This window comes from Ambystoma mexicanum, chromosome 4q, assembly GCF_040938575.1.
Source record: "Ambystoma mexicanum isolate Mex_15411 chromosome 4q, UKY_AmexF1_1, whole genome shotgun sequence".
Classification (NCBI taxonomy): domain Eukaryota; kingdom Metazoa; phylum Chordata; class Amphibia; order Caudata; family Ambystomatidae; genus Ambystoma; species Ambystoma mexicanum.
The window spans coordinates 794983631-794998392 of NC_090928.1; the positions used below are offsets into that span (position 1 = coordinate 794983631).

Genomic DNA, 14762 nt, shown 5'->3' on the forward strand with positions numbered 1-14762 from the left:
GCGGATGCTAAGGGGCGCCGGGGCCACTTGTCGGAAGATCAGATGAGGGTCCTGGAACACATATCCCCAGCGCTCCACGTCCAGGTCCTTGAGAGGCAGACCCGTCTGGAGTCGAGCGGTAAGTGTACATGCATCATGATTGTGAGCTGTGCGTGTGGTGATGTGCCAGTAGTGTGCCGGTTGCACATATGTTTGTATGGGGCCGAGTATGGGCGGGGGTGTACAGGGCCGTGCGGCTAACACATGCAAGGGCTGTCATGTGTGAGACATGGATGGTGCTTGTGTGTGTAGGCTTGCATGCCAAATGCAGTTGCGTGGGCACACATGTTTGGATGAATGTGTATGTAAGTAGGCATGGTTGTGATGTCACGCATGTATGTTGTTTTCAGCTGCATGTATCAGCACTGTGTACATGTGCATGTGTGTGTATTTGACAAGGGTGCAACAGTGATGCAACATGGATGCATGTGACAGCGGGATGTGGAAGCCTGATTGGCAGATGTGACATGGATGCCCATCGGAACACTGCGACAGTTGGCTGAGGTGTACACATGCATGCAAGTGTGGTGGTGTGCGTGCATGTGTAGTGCACTCCCTGTGTTGCATGTGATGTCTGGCTCACCTTTGCCTGCTCATGCTGTTGTATGTGTATTGATGGTTCTGGCAGTTGCGATGTGGCTGTGGTATGGCTCATGTGTGCAAGTTTTAATGACATGTGTTGCCGATTGTGATGCCATGTCTGAGGTTTGCCAATGCCACTCATGTGCAACTGTCATGTGTGTATGTGTCCATTGTACAGTGCCCTGATGCCTGTGTTTTATTTCTCCCTGTCTGCAGCGTCAACTGATGAAGAGGGCGGAGAAGGTGCTGTGGTGCACAGCGGCGGGGATCGCACCGCCAGCCGGAGATGCAAGGCCCGGCTCCCCTCCCAGGTAGTGATCTCGTCGGGGAGTGAGAAGTCTGGTGCCACGTCCCAGGCCGCAGCTGCCAGGGGGAGGTCCAAGAGGCGGAGGTCGGAGTTGGACTCCTCTGCAGCAGAAGGGGCAGCTGGGACCCCACAGGGCCCAACGGGGGAAGATGGCACGGAGTCATCCAGGTTGGTGGGGGGTTTGGTGGAGGAGGAGGCCGTGCAAGCAACAGAGACGGGGTCTGGAGGTGGGGATTCCACTGGTGCTAGTGGTGCAGTGCAGGACCAGGGACAGGAGGCAGCACAGGTCGCCGCAGAGGTGCCTGTGTGCAATCCTGTCCCTGATCCTGTCACTGTATCATCTTTTACCAGCAGGGATGCCTACGTCCAGACCCATTTTCAGGCAGGGGATGAGCTCACGACAACTGGCCTTCCTCTGCCTGCGGACGTGGCTATCCGGGTCCGGGTTGAGCCTGTCCTGACTGGTGTGGCGTTGCGTCAACGGGCCATGCGAGGTGACCTGCAGTCTTTTCATGAGGAGACTGCACGTCATCTCGAATGGCTCGTTGACCGCGTCGGCCTACTGGGACAGGTCACCCAGGCCGGATTCCTCCGTTTGATGGGGCTTGCTACGACCCCCTCCTCAACTGAACCCCCTATGCGCCAGTCGTCCTCCGTGCCATCTTCCCACCCATCAGTCACCTGGGTGCCCTGTGGAGCTGCCTCTGACGATGCGGCCAGGCTGGTGGAGGAGGCATCCCTGCCACAGTCGGGAGTCGGACGTTGTAATAAAGTCTCTTATTAGTCACAAGGGACACACAGACCAGTTGTGGAGACTGATGTTGTTCCAGGTATGCTTTATTGGTACAATATGTACAGTTCCAGTTACTCTTAGGTATTTACAGTAGTCTGGATGACAGGACAAGGACAGGGATAGGTAGTACAGTACACATGAAGGAGAAGACCCACCGGCCATCCACTCACTCCAGCTCAGGCCCCCAACTGACTCACTCAGAACATACATACACTGATGCACTCAACATTCTCCTGGCTGCATCATACATCACATTCTATGGCAATCACTCCAGGCCAGTGACAATGTACAAGACTATATATAACAGACGTCCAGCAGGGGTGGCCACATCAACGACTGCACCCCAGCCAGCGGAGGATGTGCAGGCAGCAGGAGGCAGTGCATGGGCAGAGGCGCAGCAGCAGCAACGTGGTGGGAGCCATGATGGCTCGGGGCCTTCCACATCGGAGGGGCAGGCATCGGCCGGAGGGCAGGAGGACCCAGGACGGGAAGTGTCTTCCGTGTGGCAGCGGTTGGGCCACGCCATAGATGCGGAGCGGCAGCGGGCAGAAGAAGCACGGCTCACAATGGTCAGGGCGGAGAACTCCATACGGAGGGCCTTGAGGCGTGCCGAGTGCCTCGGGGCAATCCGCAGGGAGTTTGGGGGGAACATGTGGACGGCCCTGCGGACCCTCGGGGCCATGGAGGAGGAGCGCCTCCGGGACATTGAGCAGGAGTTCGATGATGCCCTGGCCCGGAACATCCCGAAGTGAGCCGTCGGACTAGCCCGCTGCCATTGTAAATAGTTCTATAGTTAGTGTTAGGTTTCCTTTGGTTTAGCATTTTTTTTGGACCTTTTGGACAATGGGCCACATTTTTGTATATAGTTATTATTTTTAGGTAGTGTTATTAGATAGGTTTCATTTCTTTGGTTGGGATCATGGACCCTGGATTGTTTATCTGTACATAGTTGACTTTTGGATTTTCAATTTTTATTATGATTTCGCCATGGAGCAATGGTTTTCGATTTTAATTTTCATTGGATTTACTTTTGTGGACTGTGACTTTGGACACCTTTCCTTTGCATTATGATTTGTGGTTTTGCATTATTTCACGGACCTGCTGGTTTCTTTTTTTTAAATTTCTATTATTGTTTGTTTATTTTTGATTCAATTTATGTTGCTTTTAATACATATTTTTTCTTCAAAGTTCAATGTGTAGTATCATCTCATTGGTTTCATGCATATCATGATATGGGTTTTGACATTCACTGACACCCATTGGGTGTATGTGAGGGACATGTGTTCATTTCCAAACTTGCAATTGGGCTTCTATCATGTTTTTGCCATTTCTAAGTGGGTGGATGCAATACTCGGGTGGGTGTTTGGCATTTGGAGGCTGACCATAAGGGCCAGGGATCGACATAGTGGTGACATGTTGGCTGGGGGACATGAGTGGGGGCCTGGTGGAGGCTGCCCCTGGTGGCTGGGGGGTGGGGGTGATAGGGGACATGAGTGGGGGCCTGGTGGAGGCTGCCCCTGCACTGCCGGGGGCGTGGGGGTGGTGGTAGACATGGGTGGGGGCCTGGTGGAGGCTGCCCCTGGTGGCTGGGGGGTGGGGGTGCAGGGAGACATGAGTGGGGGCCTGGTGGAGGCTGCCCCTGCACTGCTGGGGGGTGGGGGTGGTGGGAGACATGAGTGGGGGCCTGGTGGAGGCTGCCCCTGCACTGCTGGGGGGTGGGGGTGATAGGGGACATGAGTGGGGGCCTGGTGGAGGCTGCCCCTGGTGGCTGGGGGGTGGGGGTGATAGGGGACATGAGTGGGGGCCTGGTGGAGGCTCCCCCTGGTGGCTGGGGGTGCAGGGGGACATGAGTGGGGGCCTGGTGGAGGCTGCCCCTGGTGGCTGTGGGGTGGGGGTGATAGGGGACATGAGTGGGGGCCTGGTGGAGGCTGCCCCTGCACTGCAGGGGGGTGGGGGTGGTGGTAGACATGGATGGGGCCTGGTGGAGGCTGCCCCTGGTGGCTGGGGGGTGGGGTGATAGGGGACATGAGTGGGGCCTGGTGGAGGCTGCCCCTGCACTGCTGGGGGGGAGGGGTGGTGGGAGACATGAGTGGGGGCATGGTGGAGTCTGCCCCTGCACTGCTGGGGGGTGGGGGTGATAGGGGACATGAGTGGGGGCCTGGTGGAGGCTGTCCCTGGTGGCTGGTGGCTGGGGGGTGGGGGTGCAGGGGGACATGAGTGGGGGCCTGGTGGAGGCTGCCCCTGCACTGCTGGGGGGTGGGAGTGATAGGGGACATGAGTGGAGGCCTGGTGGAGGCTGCCCCTGGTGGCTGTGGGGTGGGGGTGATAGGGGATATGAGTGGGGGCCTGGTGGAGGCTGCCCCTGCACTGCTGGGGGGTGGGGGTGGTGGTAGACATGGGTGGGGGCCTGGTGGAGGCTGCCCCTGGTGACTGGGGGGTTGGGGTGCAGGGAGACATGAGTGGGGGCCTGGTGGAGGCTGCCCCTGCACTGCTGGGGGCTGGGGGTGGTGGGAGACATGAGTGGGGGCCTGGTGGAGGCTGCCCCTGGTGGCTGGGGGGTGGGGGTGATAGGGGACATGAGTGGGGGCCTGGTGGAGGCTGCCCCTGGTGGCTGGGGGGTGGGGGTGGTGGGAGACATGAGTGGGGGCCTGGTGGAGGCTGCCCCTGCACTGCTGGGGGGTGGTGGTAGACATGGGTGGGGGCCTGGTGGAGGCTGCCCCTGGTGGCTGGGGTGTGGGGGTGATGGGAGACATGGGTGGGGGCCTGGTGGAGGCTGCCCCTGGTGGCTGGGGGTGCAGGGGGACATGCATTGGTGGGCAGTAGTGCAAGGTGACATGTGGGTTGGCTGGGGGGCATGGCCATGGTGGATGGGGTGCCTGCAGGACATATGCATGGTAGGCCCCTGTGGTGTGGGCCACCTGCAGGGGCCGTGGAGGGTGTAGAGGGAACACCTGGGAGGACCCACACATGCAATTCACGTGTGGTGCTCCCCGCGCACCCCTGTAATACACGTACCCTGATGGAATTGCGTGTGATACTTCCCGCGCACCCCTGAAATACACGTACCCTGCTGATTTTGCGTGTGATACTTCCCGCGCACCCCTGAAATACACGTACCCTGCTGCTTTTGCGTGTGATACTTCCCGTGCACCCCTGGAATACCCGTACCCTGCTGTTTTTGCGTGTGATACTTCCCGCGCACCCCTGGAATACATGTACCCTGATGGAATCGCGTGTGATACTTCCCGCACACCCCTGAGATACACGTACCCTGCTGCTTTTGCGTGTGATATTTCCCTCGCACCCCTGAAATACACGTACCCTGCTGCTTTTGCGTGTGATACGTCCCGCGCACCCCTGAAATACACGTACCCTGCTGCTTTTGCGTGTGGAACTTCCCGCGAACCACTGAAATACACGTTCCCCGCTTGGCATTTGCTGTTTGCCAGCCCTGTGAACTGGTCCAGGGTTAGCGCAGTCCTTTGCGATTATTTGGGGATTTTGAAGGCTTTTCCTTGCGCTAGGGCGTTCTTGGGGGCGTAACTGGTGCTGCTGCAGGGTCGCTGCGCCAAGCTGCGCCACGGCTGGTTTTGGATGCGAAAATCCATGAATACGCTGTGCGTGGAAATCGATTTTAGTGCACGCGGCTGGCGCAGACATTCGCACGGGCACGCTGTGCGCCAGCCGCGTGCGCCACTTTTGTGCGAATTTCTATGAATTACCCTGTCAATGTTTCTCATATTAGCTTGTGGAACTGAGACCACCCTCTGAAAATAGCGGGTGGACTGCGTCCCCCCACGTGTACCCTTGACTTGAGCCCTGGCATCGAAAGCAGATTCCTTTCCTTATATCAAGTTATAGTGCTAATAAAAAGCTACATGTAGCACTAATAAGAATATAGCGCCCCCTGACCACTTTCTTTAGGGATTTTCTAAATCAATAAGATCAATAAGAACTGTGTGAAGCCCGAAAAATGCTTAACTTTTATTCAGTCAAATAAACGTATATTGGACACGAAACCAGCTATAGAACAAATTATTATTATCGAAACTAAGAGAAATACAGGAATGGACCGAGAAAGGAGAACTGCTGCTATGAACCTCATTATCACCTCCCAAAAGTCTTTCCCTTCCCCTATAGTGGTGGAACTCAAATGAATGTACTTGTGTCCGAGTGAGTGTGCTATATAATTTTCACTTGTGTCTGAAAGTCAATTCAAACAAGCTGCCCGATGGCAAACACTTCCTCCATCCTCCTCATCAAGCAGGCGATGTGGTGCATTTCCACCCAATCAATCTGCCACTAATGCCACTGCCCGATTAACACAATCACTCCACTGCACACTTTTGTTTCTAACACTACCAAAAGGTTTTTCCCTTCTTCAAAAAAGTGCCAATGACATTCAAGTGCTTGTGTCTGATCTAGCCTGCCGGGTACATTCAGTTATGTGTGAGCCTATGTTTCATGAAGCTCCCCCAGCCCACAATGTGCAAGCACGTTGGGGATGGGCGTGGCAGAGAAAGTTAATTCTGTAGCAAAGAAAATCCCAAAGTCCCAAGCAGGCTAAGCTGACTTTCTGTGAAATACAGATTATTGTCTTAAAATGATGTTTCCCAAAACATATATAACCTATCTCCCCTAAACTAAACCTTCTATCCCTTTTAATCCTCAATTACTTTCTCTCTCTGTAAATATATACGACGCAAAATATGTAGTTACGTTTTGTTAAAAGGCATCAATAAAACGTCCAGGTGTCAAATAACAACAGATAGCACACTCCTATTTGCCAGCTATTGCTCTGGGGTTGGTCCCTATTTATATCAAACGCCCACATCGGTGCATGGCATTGGCATCGTAAGCCAATAAGCTCTTGCCAATTGCCAGCCATTGCTATCCTATGATCATCTACTCAAACAGCTTACAAGGTACTGACATTCATGAGAGGGAACCAGAATCCTTCTGACAAGATCTGACAGGAAATATACACCATTGATAATGTTAGCAGAACATTTTAGTGGAGTCTAACCTGAGTCCTTGCCCTAAATAGTGCTGGCTGGTTGTACGGCATATAGGTAGGATGCATTCATGTCGGGGGAACTATGCATCATCCCTCCTTGTTTTGAACTTTAAATGCTCTATGAAATTCTATGCAACTAGGACGAGCATACTCGTCCTTAGCACTTAAGGGGTTAAGAGTATTGCTGTTATTCCTAACGGAGCATCAGGTTGGAATGTTTGTCCAGCAAAGAAGGGGGGGGTCATATAGCTCTCCTGCAAACAGATACATACATGATAACAAAAAGCAAACTGTCTTATTCTGTTGTTTGTTCCCTCAACGGGCACATGCCCCAGCAGGCCACTGAGCATAGCACCTGAGCATGTGAGAGTGAGGTTTGGGGCATCTCTCGGCTTGCCATCCAAAAAAAGCAAAGAAGGTGAATGGATGACTGAGACCCTCACATTTGAAGCAGTACTTCCTCTCAACCAACAGTTCCTGCCTCCCATGAATTTCATCTTTTAGCCAATAGAAAGGCAACATACATATCGCAACAAGTAACAGCAAGACACTATGGGGAAGCAGAGCGACCCAGGAAGTGTCTGACCTGGGTAACTAACCACTGCAATGCTCCTGTAGATTAACTCACAGATGAACTAGGGGAAACACACCTGGATAATGACGCTATAAACCCACAGTTCAAAAAGTATCACAGTAGCCTACATGTTTCGAAAGGTTAGTAAAGACCATGGACAGATACGATGATATCTTGGTGATGTTTCTTAAGTGTGAGCGGGAAATGGGAATAGAGATTGGTTAGGAAAAGACATTACAGAATCAGAAACAGAAGAAACGACCAATCAGCTTGTCAACAGCAAAGCTCCTGACGCTGAGCGCCCGTCCATAGAATTTCACAAACAATAATCAGACCTCATGGCGCCTAAACAGCTGGAGGTACATCTGTCAACTTTGCCATGGGTTGAATTACCCAGGGCAATGATGGAAGCGACAGTGGTAGCTTTACCTAAGATGGGGAAGGACCTGCGCACGGCTCCTCATACACACCTCTCACTGCTTAATGCAGACTACAGAATGTTACCCAAGACACTAGCTAAGGGATTAACCCCTCTGAGGTCCTCGTTTGTTATGCCGGATTAGGCATGTTTTTATATGGCAATCCACTCTTTACAACCGCAAGGATCATGGCAAATGGTGTGTTATGAAGAACAATATTGCCATCATGTGACACCAGCCCGGGATTCCCATTATCGTACTTGCTTTTCAGATCAGCAGTAGATCACATGACATGTACATTTAGAGACGACTATGGAAAAAGGGGAATTAACTTTTATTGTCACAAGACACCGACTTCATTGTATGTGAATGTCATATGTGCCGCACCCGAGAGCGAATGTCCCCATATTAATACAAGAGTTGGGAACCTTTGGGGAATACTCATGATTGCAACGAAACACCACTAGGTTTGAGCTTTTTCCCCCTCGCACCATCTACATGAGCTCTAGCGGCGGTGGTGGTGGTGGAGTGGACTGATGTGTATCCCAGCTAAGGCAAAGGCTGCGAACAGTTGTAAAGCATAAACTGCAAGACTCGATAACATGTAACTGTATGAATGATTTGGACTAAATGGAACAGAGAATTAGTAGGTAGATGTGCCTGCCTAGTGCAATGATGGGGAGGATCTTGATAATCAGGGTGATGCTTCTTCCTAAATGTTTATATTTCTTTTACATATACCACCCACTCTACCAACATTCCTTTTTGTTAAGATTTGCACATTGAGTGCGCTCTTTCGGGACGGTATGACACCACAAATAAAACATAGCACATTTTGCAGACCAACTGGTAATGGTGTGGACTGTGGGCCCTGATTTTGAGAGTCAATTCTTAGCAATGCAAATACACTATGCATGTTATTGGGACAGCACCCCCCCCCCATTACTACCCCTTGTGTATATTGATAAAGCATGGAGACATCCATATTCTCTTGCTACTGCACTTCTAAATGGTATTACCCAATTTGGTTATTTTGTTTTGGTCGTTCTGCCTTTTTGACCTACTTTTTGATGTCCCTTTCTACAGTCTGCATTTTTTACCTTCTTACCTGAACATGAGGAGCGGGGGTTGCTGGAGTGTCCCCCACTCCCCATGTTCAGTATCTGTGCCCTCAGGGGATGCGGGGGTGTCTCCCACATCCCTAACAATGGAGGAGGGGGACAGAAATTGATCATGCCCCCGTTTTCAGTGAACAGTCAAAATGGGGGCCCGGCCAGTTTTACTGCAGAAGTCTGCCCGCGAACAAAACGTTTGCGGGCAGATCACATACATTCTTCTAGACTTGCATATAACTAATTACAGGGAGATGAACTATGTTGTTACTGTAATTTGAGATTTTTCGAGATGTCACACTAAACTTGGCTTATCCAAGATGTTTTATTTAGAAAGAAAAGGGATACAAATCACGAGGGAGCATGAAGGTAGGAGGAGAGTGGCTGAGTTAGGCCTAGTGGGGCTAGAGGATTTTTTTCTGAAAGGAAGTGTCAGCTTGGTGAGACATAAGGAGATAGGTGAACCCTCTGCTATGCAAGTTTTATAGTATCTGCGATTGCGGAGTGCAGCTCAATAACTGTTCCACATTTTCTCATTAGAACCTCTGGACAGCCCTACCTTAACTTTTACTCATACTCATGGCAACAAAAAAAATATTCTTTCAGGATTATGTAAATTGATGCAACCGTTACGTCCTGAAGGAATTGCTCCCAGGAAATGCAAGGAGAAAGATCTAGGGCAGGCAATAACAGATGACTAATGGCGCCGGACGCAGCTATGTGCAAAACAATTGTCTTTGCATTATATGCATAAACTACATCAATGTAATTTCTTGCTGCAAATTACTATAGACCTTTGAGAATGGTATGATTTAGCATGGGCACTACTGGGAATTGCCCAACATTTAAATCTCAAAACACACATTTTATTATTTGGGTACTTACTGAGCACAGACTTAGCTTCGGGAAGAAACTGAGGGCTTTAAATGTCATATAGGGGAGGTACACAATGAGGGAATCAGATTGCATGGGCTAAAGGGAATGAGAGCTAACAACGGCGGAGGGCAAGTCATTTGGCACCAAGAATCCACAAGCAACTAGTGGAAGTGTCCAGGGGGAAATAGATCGACCAGTCTCGGGTGAGTTGTGGAGTGGAGGGCACATAAAATGCAAATGCCCACTAATGGCCCCATTATGGGATGATGTTGCTCTAAAACCTCTGAGGTTATAGGTAGACAAGAATGTAGGACACCATATTTTTGTTTAATTGATAACGTAGACTCAACTAATAAATTGACTAGACATGGTGCATGCTTGACATGTTCAAATGATGCCTGAATGGTTTAGACATTTAGCCTAGTGTAATGAGCTAGACGAAACATGGAGAGAAATTGGACACTCAAACACCAAACCAAAAGACGTTTGGATTTGTTTCCTATATTATCTAGTGAAAAAAGATAAGACACAATTAGAAAAAGACAATGAGGCTCATTATATGTTTGCCAGTATCCTGCCAGTATTACCACCAGGATACGGGCAAACAGTAATACTGTTATCGGCACCTGATCTGCTAGAATTACTGGCAGATTAAATGTGCCAGCAACGGTAGGTTAATTCCCATTCCCTGGAGTCCATAGGACTCTATGGGAGGATTGCCGGTATTACCAGCACAGGTAATACTGGTGCCAGTAATACCAGCAATTTTTTTCTCAGTGGGCTGCTTTACTTACCTCCAGCCAAGAGCTAGAGGTAAGTCAGGCGACCCCACCGGCACAAAAAAGTGCCGGAAATTGTTACTACCAGCACCTACATTCCAGACCAGCAAACTTGGAATGATCCCCAATGTGATGTATATACCATCTAGGATTCTGAGAATTACAACATTTACATTGATGACAGGGATTTGATATGCATATATAAATGTTTAATTATTTATATGCCTTTATATATTTATGTTATGGTGTATTTCAATAGTGGAAATCCTTGCTAGAACAGATGAGATAGCAACTATATGGATTGGAGTGTTACCATGGCACACTGGATTACTTGATGCTCTGCACTTACTAAAAAGTGTGAAATCCTTTTTATTAGGACAATTTGTGTTAGCACAGCCTCTTCTTCTTTCTGCACTTGCATTATTATCCTGTATCTCTGCTTGAGTTCTTGCCATAGTGCATGTCCTGCCTCTGTATGGGTCTTATGGAACCAAACGTTTCTCTTTAAACCTTTCTTCTGTGTCACATCCTTAATGAATAAGTGACCCTCCGTCCTCCCCAAAGCCCCACAATGATTAACTATGATAATCAGATCCACATCATCTACTAAGCAGGAAGCTATATGAAAGGGAAAGGCAGAAGTGATAAATACTAATACCTCAAAGTCGCCTAGATTTTCCAGCGCCTGTCCCATCTCATCGTTCTCCTATTCATGAGCAACTGTCTTTCGAGATATTGATTTCCTGCATTATCCCTTTCATTGTCTACCATTAACGAAAGCTCTACATAGGCCTAAGATAACTATCTGGGCACAGGAGAAGACAAGGAGAAGAGAAGACCCCTTACACATTTCCAATAGATTTCTGGGCTTATAAAATAGCCAATCCAATCTATTGCCTCCAAAGGCTTCCTTCCCCCAGGATATCTGATTGTGTACAGCCATTAAGAGCTTTTAGCCCATTCTCAAGTGAAATAATCAGAAATTCCATTCTGGTGACTCCCCATGGCAAATCATCCGATCCATCCATTCACCCGATACACTGTTACCTAGTCTAATGTTCAAGTTCCCCTTCACATCAGTAATTGGGGAGATTTCTGAGTTGTTGTTCAAAGAACATGTACACATTGACTGTCATGTTACAATGCCTTTTCAACACATTATAGAAGGACACTGATGACCCTCTTAACACCCAACTCAGATAATGTGACCAACAGGCTATACTATATCCCCCCACTCTGTAGACTGCATTGCAGGAGCTGAGCAATAGGCTGTGGCCCAGGCTTCCAAACGTAGATAACATCGCCCTACTTCAGGAGTCATGTTTTGGCAGGCAGGCGTAATAAAGGAAATCCCTCGAGCACCTTTAGGAACATTGATAATCTTACATGAAAAAGGGTACAGTTCCCATGGAACAACTTCTATTCTTCACTGTGAAATGTTAATTTATTCCTCAATATCAACACAAATAGCACAGAGTCAGTCTTTCCTACATATTGATTGAGTACACGTACAGGAACAAATGTGCCTTTTCTTATAGATTCAACATTCCTATTTCAATTGTGAAAACACTGTATTACACTTCCACGTGCAGTAGTCTATTTAGATGTATTGCTGTTTTGCCTGTGTGTGATCTGTCACAAGAGCAATACAATACATACAAGCACTCTTTTGGAAGCAATGTTGTGTTGGTGTGAAGGCCATTCACTACCTTTATATGTGAAGCATTGCTTTTTGGGAGTGAATCTATATTATCCACAGGTACCACATGTGTAAATGGCCTATGAACGCTGATAGGCCCCACTACTGATGTTACCTGCTACTTCCTTGCACCATAAACCGCTGGATTGTAGCCTCTTTTAATGTGAACCTAAGTCTCTGTAAAATAGTGTAGTTCTTCAAAATCAAACTCCAAATTTGATTGTGTATTTTGAAAATAGTCACACATCCTCAATATCGCTTTTTTCTCCTACTTGGTTCTAGTCTCTGTGTGATGCTAGGTTCATTGCATGATTTTGGTTACCAGTTTATTTTGGCACCCCCGTATTTGCAACAGTTACGCAGCTGTGATGCCTTTTCAAAACAGTCTGCCACTTTGGTACAGTTACGTTGGATATTGAATGTAACAACAAAATGTTTCTATGTGCTCTTCTTGGGCATGACTTGGATAATAGTTTGCTACCACCATAACGTGTTAAGTCTAGAAACACAATTTTAATTTTCTATGTCTTATTAAACTTTAGGTCTTGTTCTGGTTCTTTCAAACAATTATGGCAATCGAATAACAGAGGTAGACCCCCTCTCCAAGTGACCTACTTTGGAAGTACAACATATCACCTTCAAATTCACCACAAACAGCATATGCTGCTAGTCGTATATATTCACACTGAAATGTTCTTGACTATGATTCATTTCATGGCAAATAATAATGCTTCCTTATTTCGTGATGATCTATCCCGACAGAGGCCCGGAACGGCAACGCTTTCCAGAAATGTTTATGCTTGTTCCATTCTGTTCATGGGTTGCTATGGGAAGGAGCACGCCTGGAATGATAACAGGAATCCTCTCGGAACATGTCATCTACTTAGGTTGTTCATTTGGTGACATAATAATTATGTCATGCAGTGTGAGTGCCGAACCTTATAGCAGATCGCAGAGCCAACACTTGGCTAACATCACACTATAGCAGGCAAAATATAACCCTGGTAGATGTGGAATACCGACTACACTTGTGGAATTTAATATTCAATACGCTAGAAACTGCATCAGTAGCCAAGAGCATGCAATACTGTCCTACATGATGAAAGAGCGCATCCCGAAGAATTGAAAAAGAGAATACAAGTTTGGGAACTTAAGATGATATGTAGAAATTGCAGTAAATAAGCCACCTTTGAAAAAGAAGTCAGATTGTCAAGCATTCAGTCTAAGATTCGGAAACGTGGGAAGGACATGTTGATCAGGAGGGAAGCAAATTGAGCAAGGAGGGAGGGGGGCATAGGAGAACATGTTTGGAGACACTAACAGATAAAATGGGAGGGTTAGGAGAGTGAGAAAAACAGGGAGAGGAAAAGCGAATAAGAGCAGAATGGAAATACTGGGTAAAAAGAGAGACAGAGATGGAAGACTAGGGACAGCCAGATATCCGGATATCCCTAGGACCAAGACAACAGAAAATAAGAGAGAGAGAGAGAGAGAGAGAGAGAGAGAGAGAGAGAGAGAGAGAGAGAGAGAGAGAGAGAGAGAGAAGACTAGGGACAGCCAGATATCCGGATATCCCTAGAACCAAGACAACAGAAAATAAAAGAGACACAGAGAGACAGAGACAGAGAGAGAAGAAAAGAGGGGACATGGTCCAAAGAATGCTGTAACAACTAAGACAGATGTGTATAAGACTGAAAATCAGAATTAGAAGTCTATAGCAGGCACTGGCGAGGAGAGAGTGCGGGAGGGGGGACACCAGTGCATTTATGGCATTATACTTTCAGTGATCCTCACTGGAAAAGGAGCAGGGGTGGCCAGTCTTTCTTTTGGCACATTACTTAAAACCAGTGTTATCTTCCTGGCACAGGATTAAGCATGCACTGTTTTTCTGCAGCAGTATAATGTATGAGATGGCCACTGTGTTGTCTGTTGAGCCTACATTGATTCTACTGGGCCAAGGTTTTCCACTGGCCACATACATGTTATTAGGTACAGATTACACCACTCCATGGACAAGCCTAGGCACTCTGAGACTGCTACGGGGTGTAGCATAAACATAACAAAGGAACGGTCGCCCATAGGACTCTGAATGCAGGCCCCGTGAGTGACAGTGATATTGCCAAGCCTACCTTTTTGACGAGGTACCCCTCCCTTATTTTCTTCGGCTCCCTTTCCATTGTGTGGTTGTGCTCAGAGCTGCAGCTGTGACAGCGAAGGGAAGTGGAGTGCTATTTGTACAGCCCGGACATCTTCATATGTTCCGCGGCCTGCCAATCACGTGAGAGCAAGAGCTGTGTGTCGCTGCTTCCTCATTCAGGGGAGGAAGGCCGAAATCAAGAGCAACGCAGCGTGTGGGTGTCAGCTCTGGAGAGGGCAACGCCACACTGTTTAAATCACTCGCGGTTTAAGGGGTGTTTGTTCTTTACACAGGAAACAGGGAGCTCTTTTTAGATTGAGTAGAAAAAGCCCACGTGACCTGTAACTCTGACACCACAGAAAAGGTCACAAAGAAACGTTTCCAGAATACCCGCATGCCTAAAGCGTCTACTTCTCAAAGACGTTATC

At 48.3% G+C, this 14762-nt stretch overlaps 1 protein-coding gene across 1 annotated transcript in view; it reads right to left on the reverse strand.

Annotated features, from left to right (window-relative positions):
* The window catches only part of PLEK (pleckstrin), a 324415-nt gene extending 309905 nt beyond the window's left edge, over nt 1–14510 (reverse strand). The window contains exon 1 of the mRNA XM_069608360.1: nt 14327–14510. Coding sequence (XP_069464461.1) covers nt 14327–14374 — 48 coding nt within the window. The 5' untranslated portion in view covers nt 14375–14510. The remainder of the gene's footprint in view (nt 1–14326) is intronic.
* Between the last annotated feature and the right edge of the window lie 252 nt (nt 14511–14762).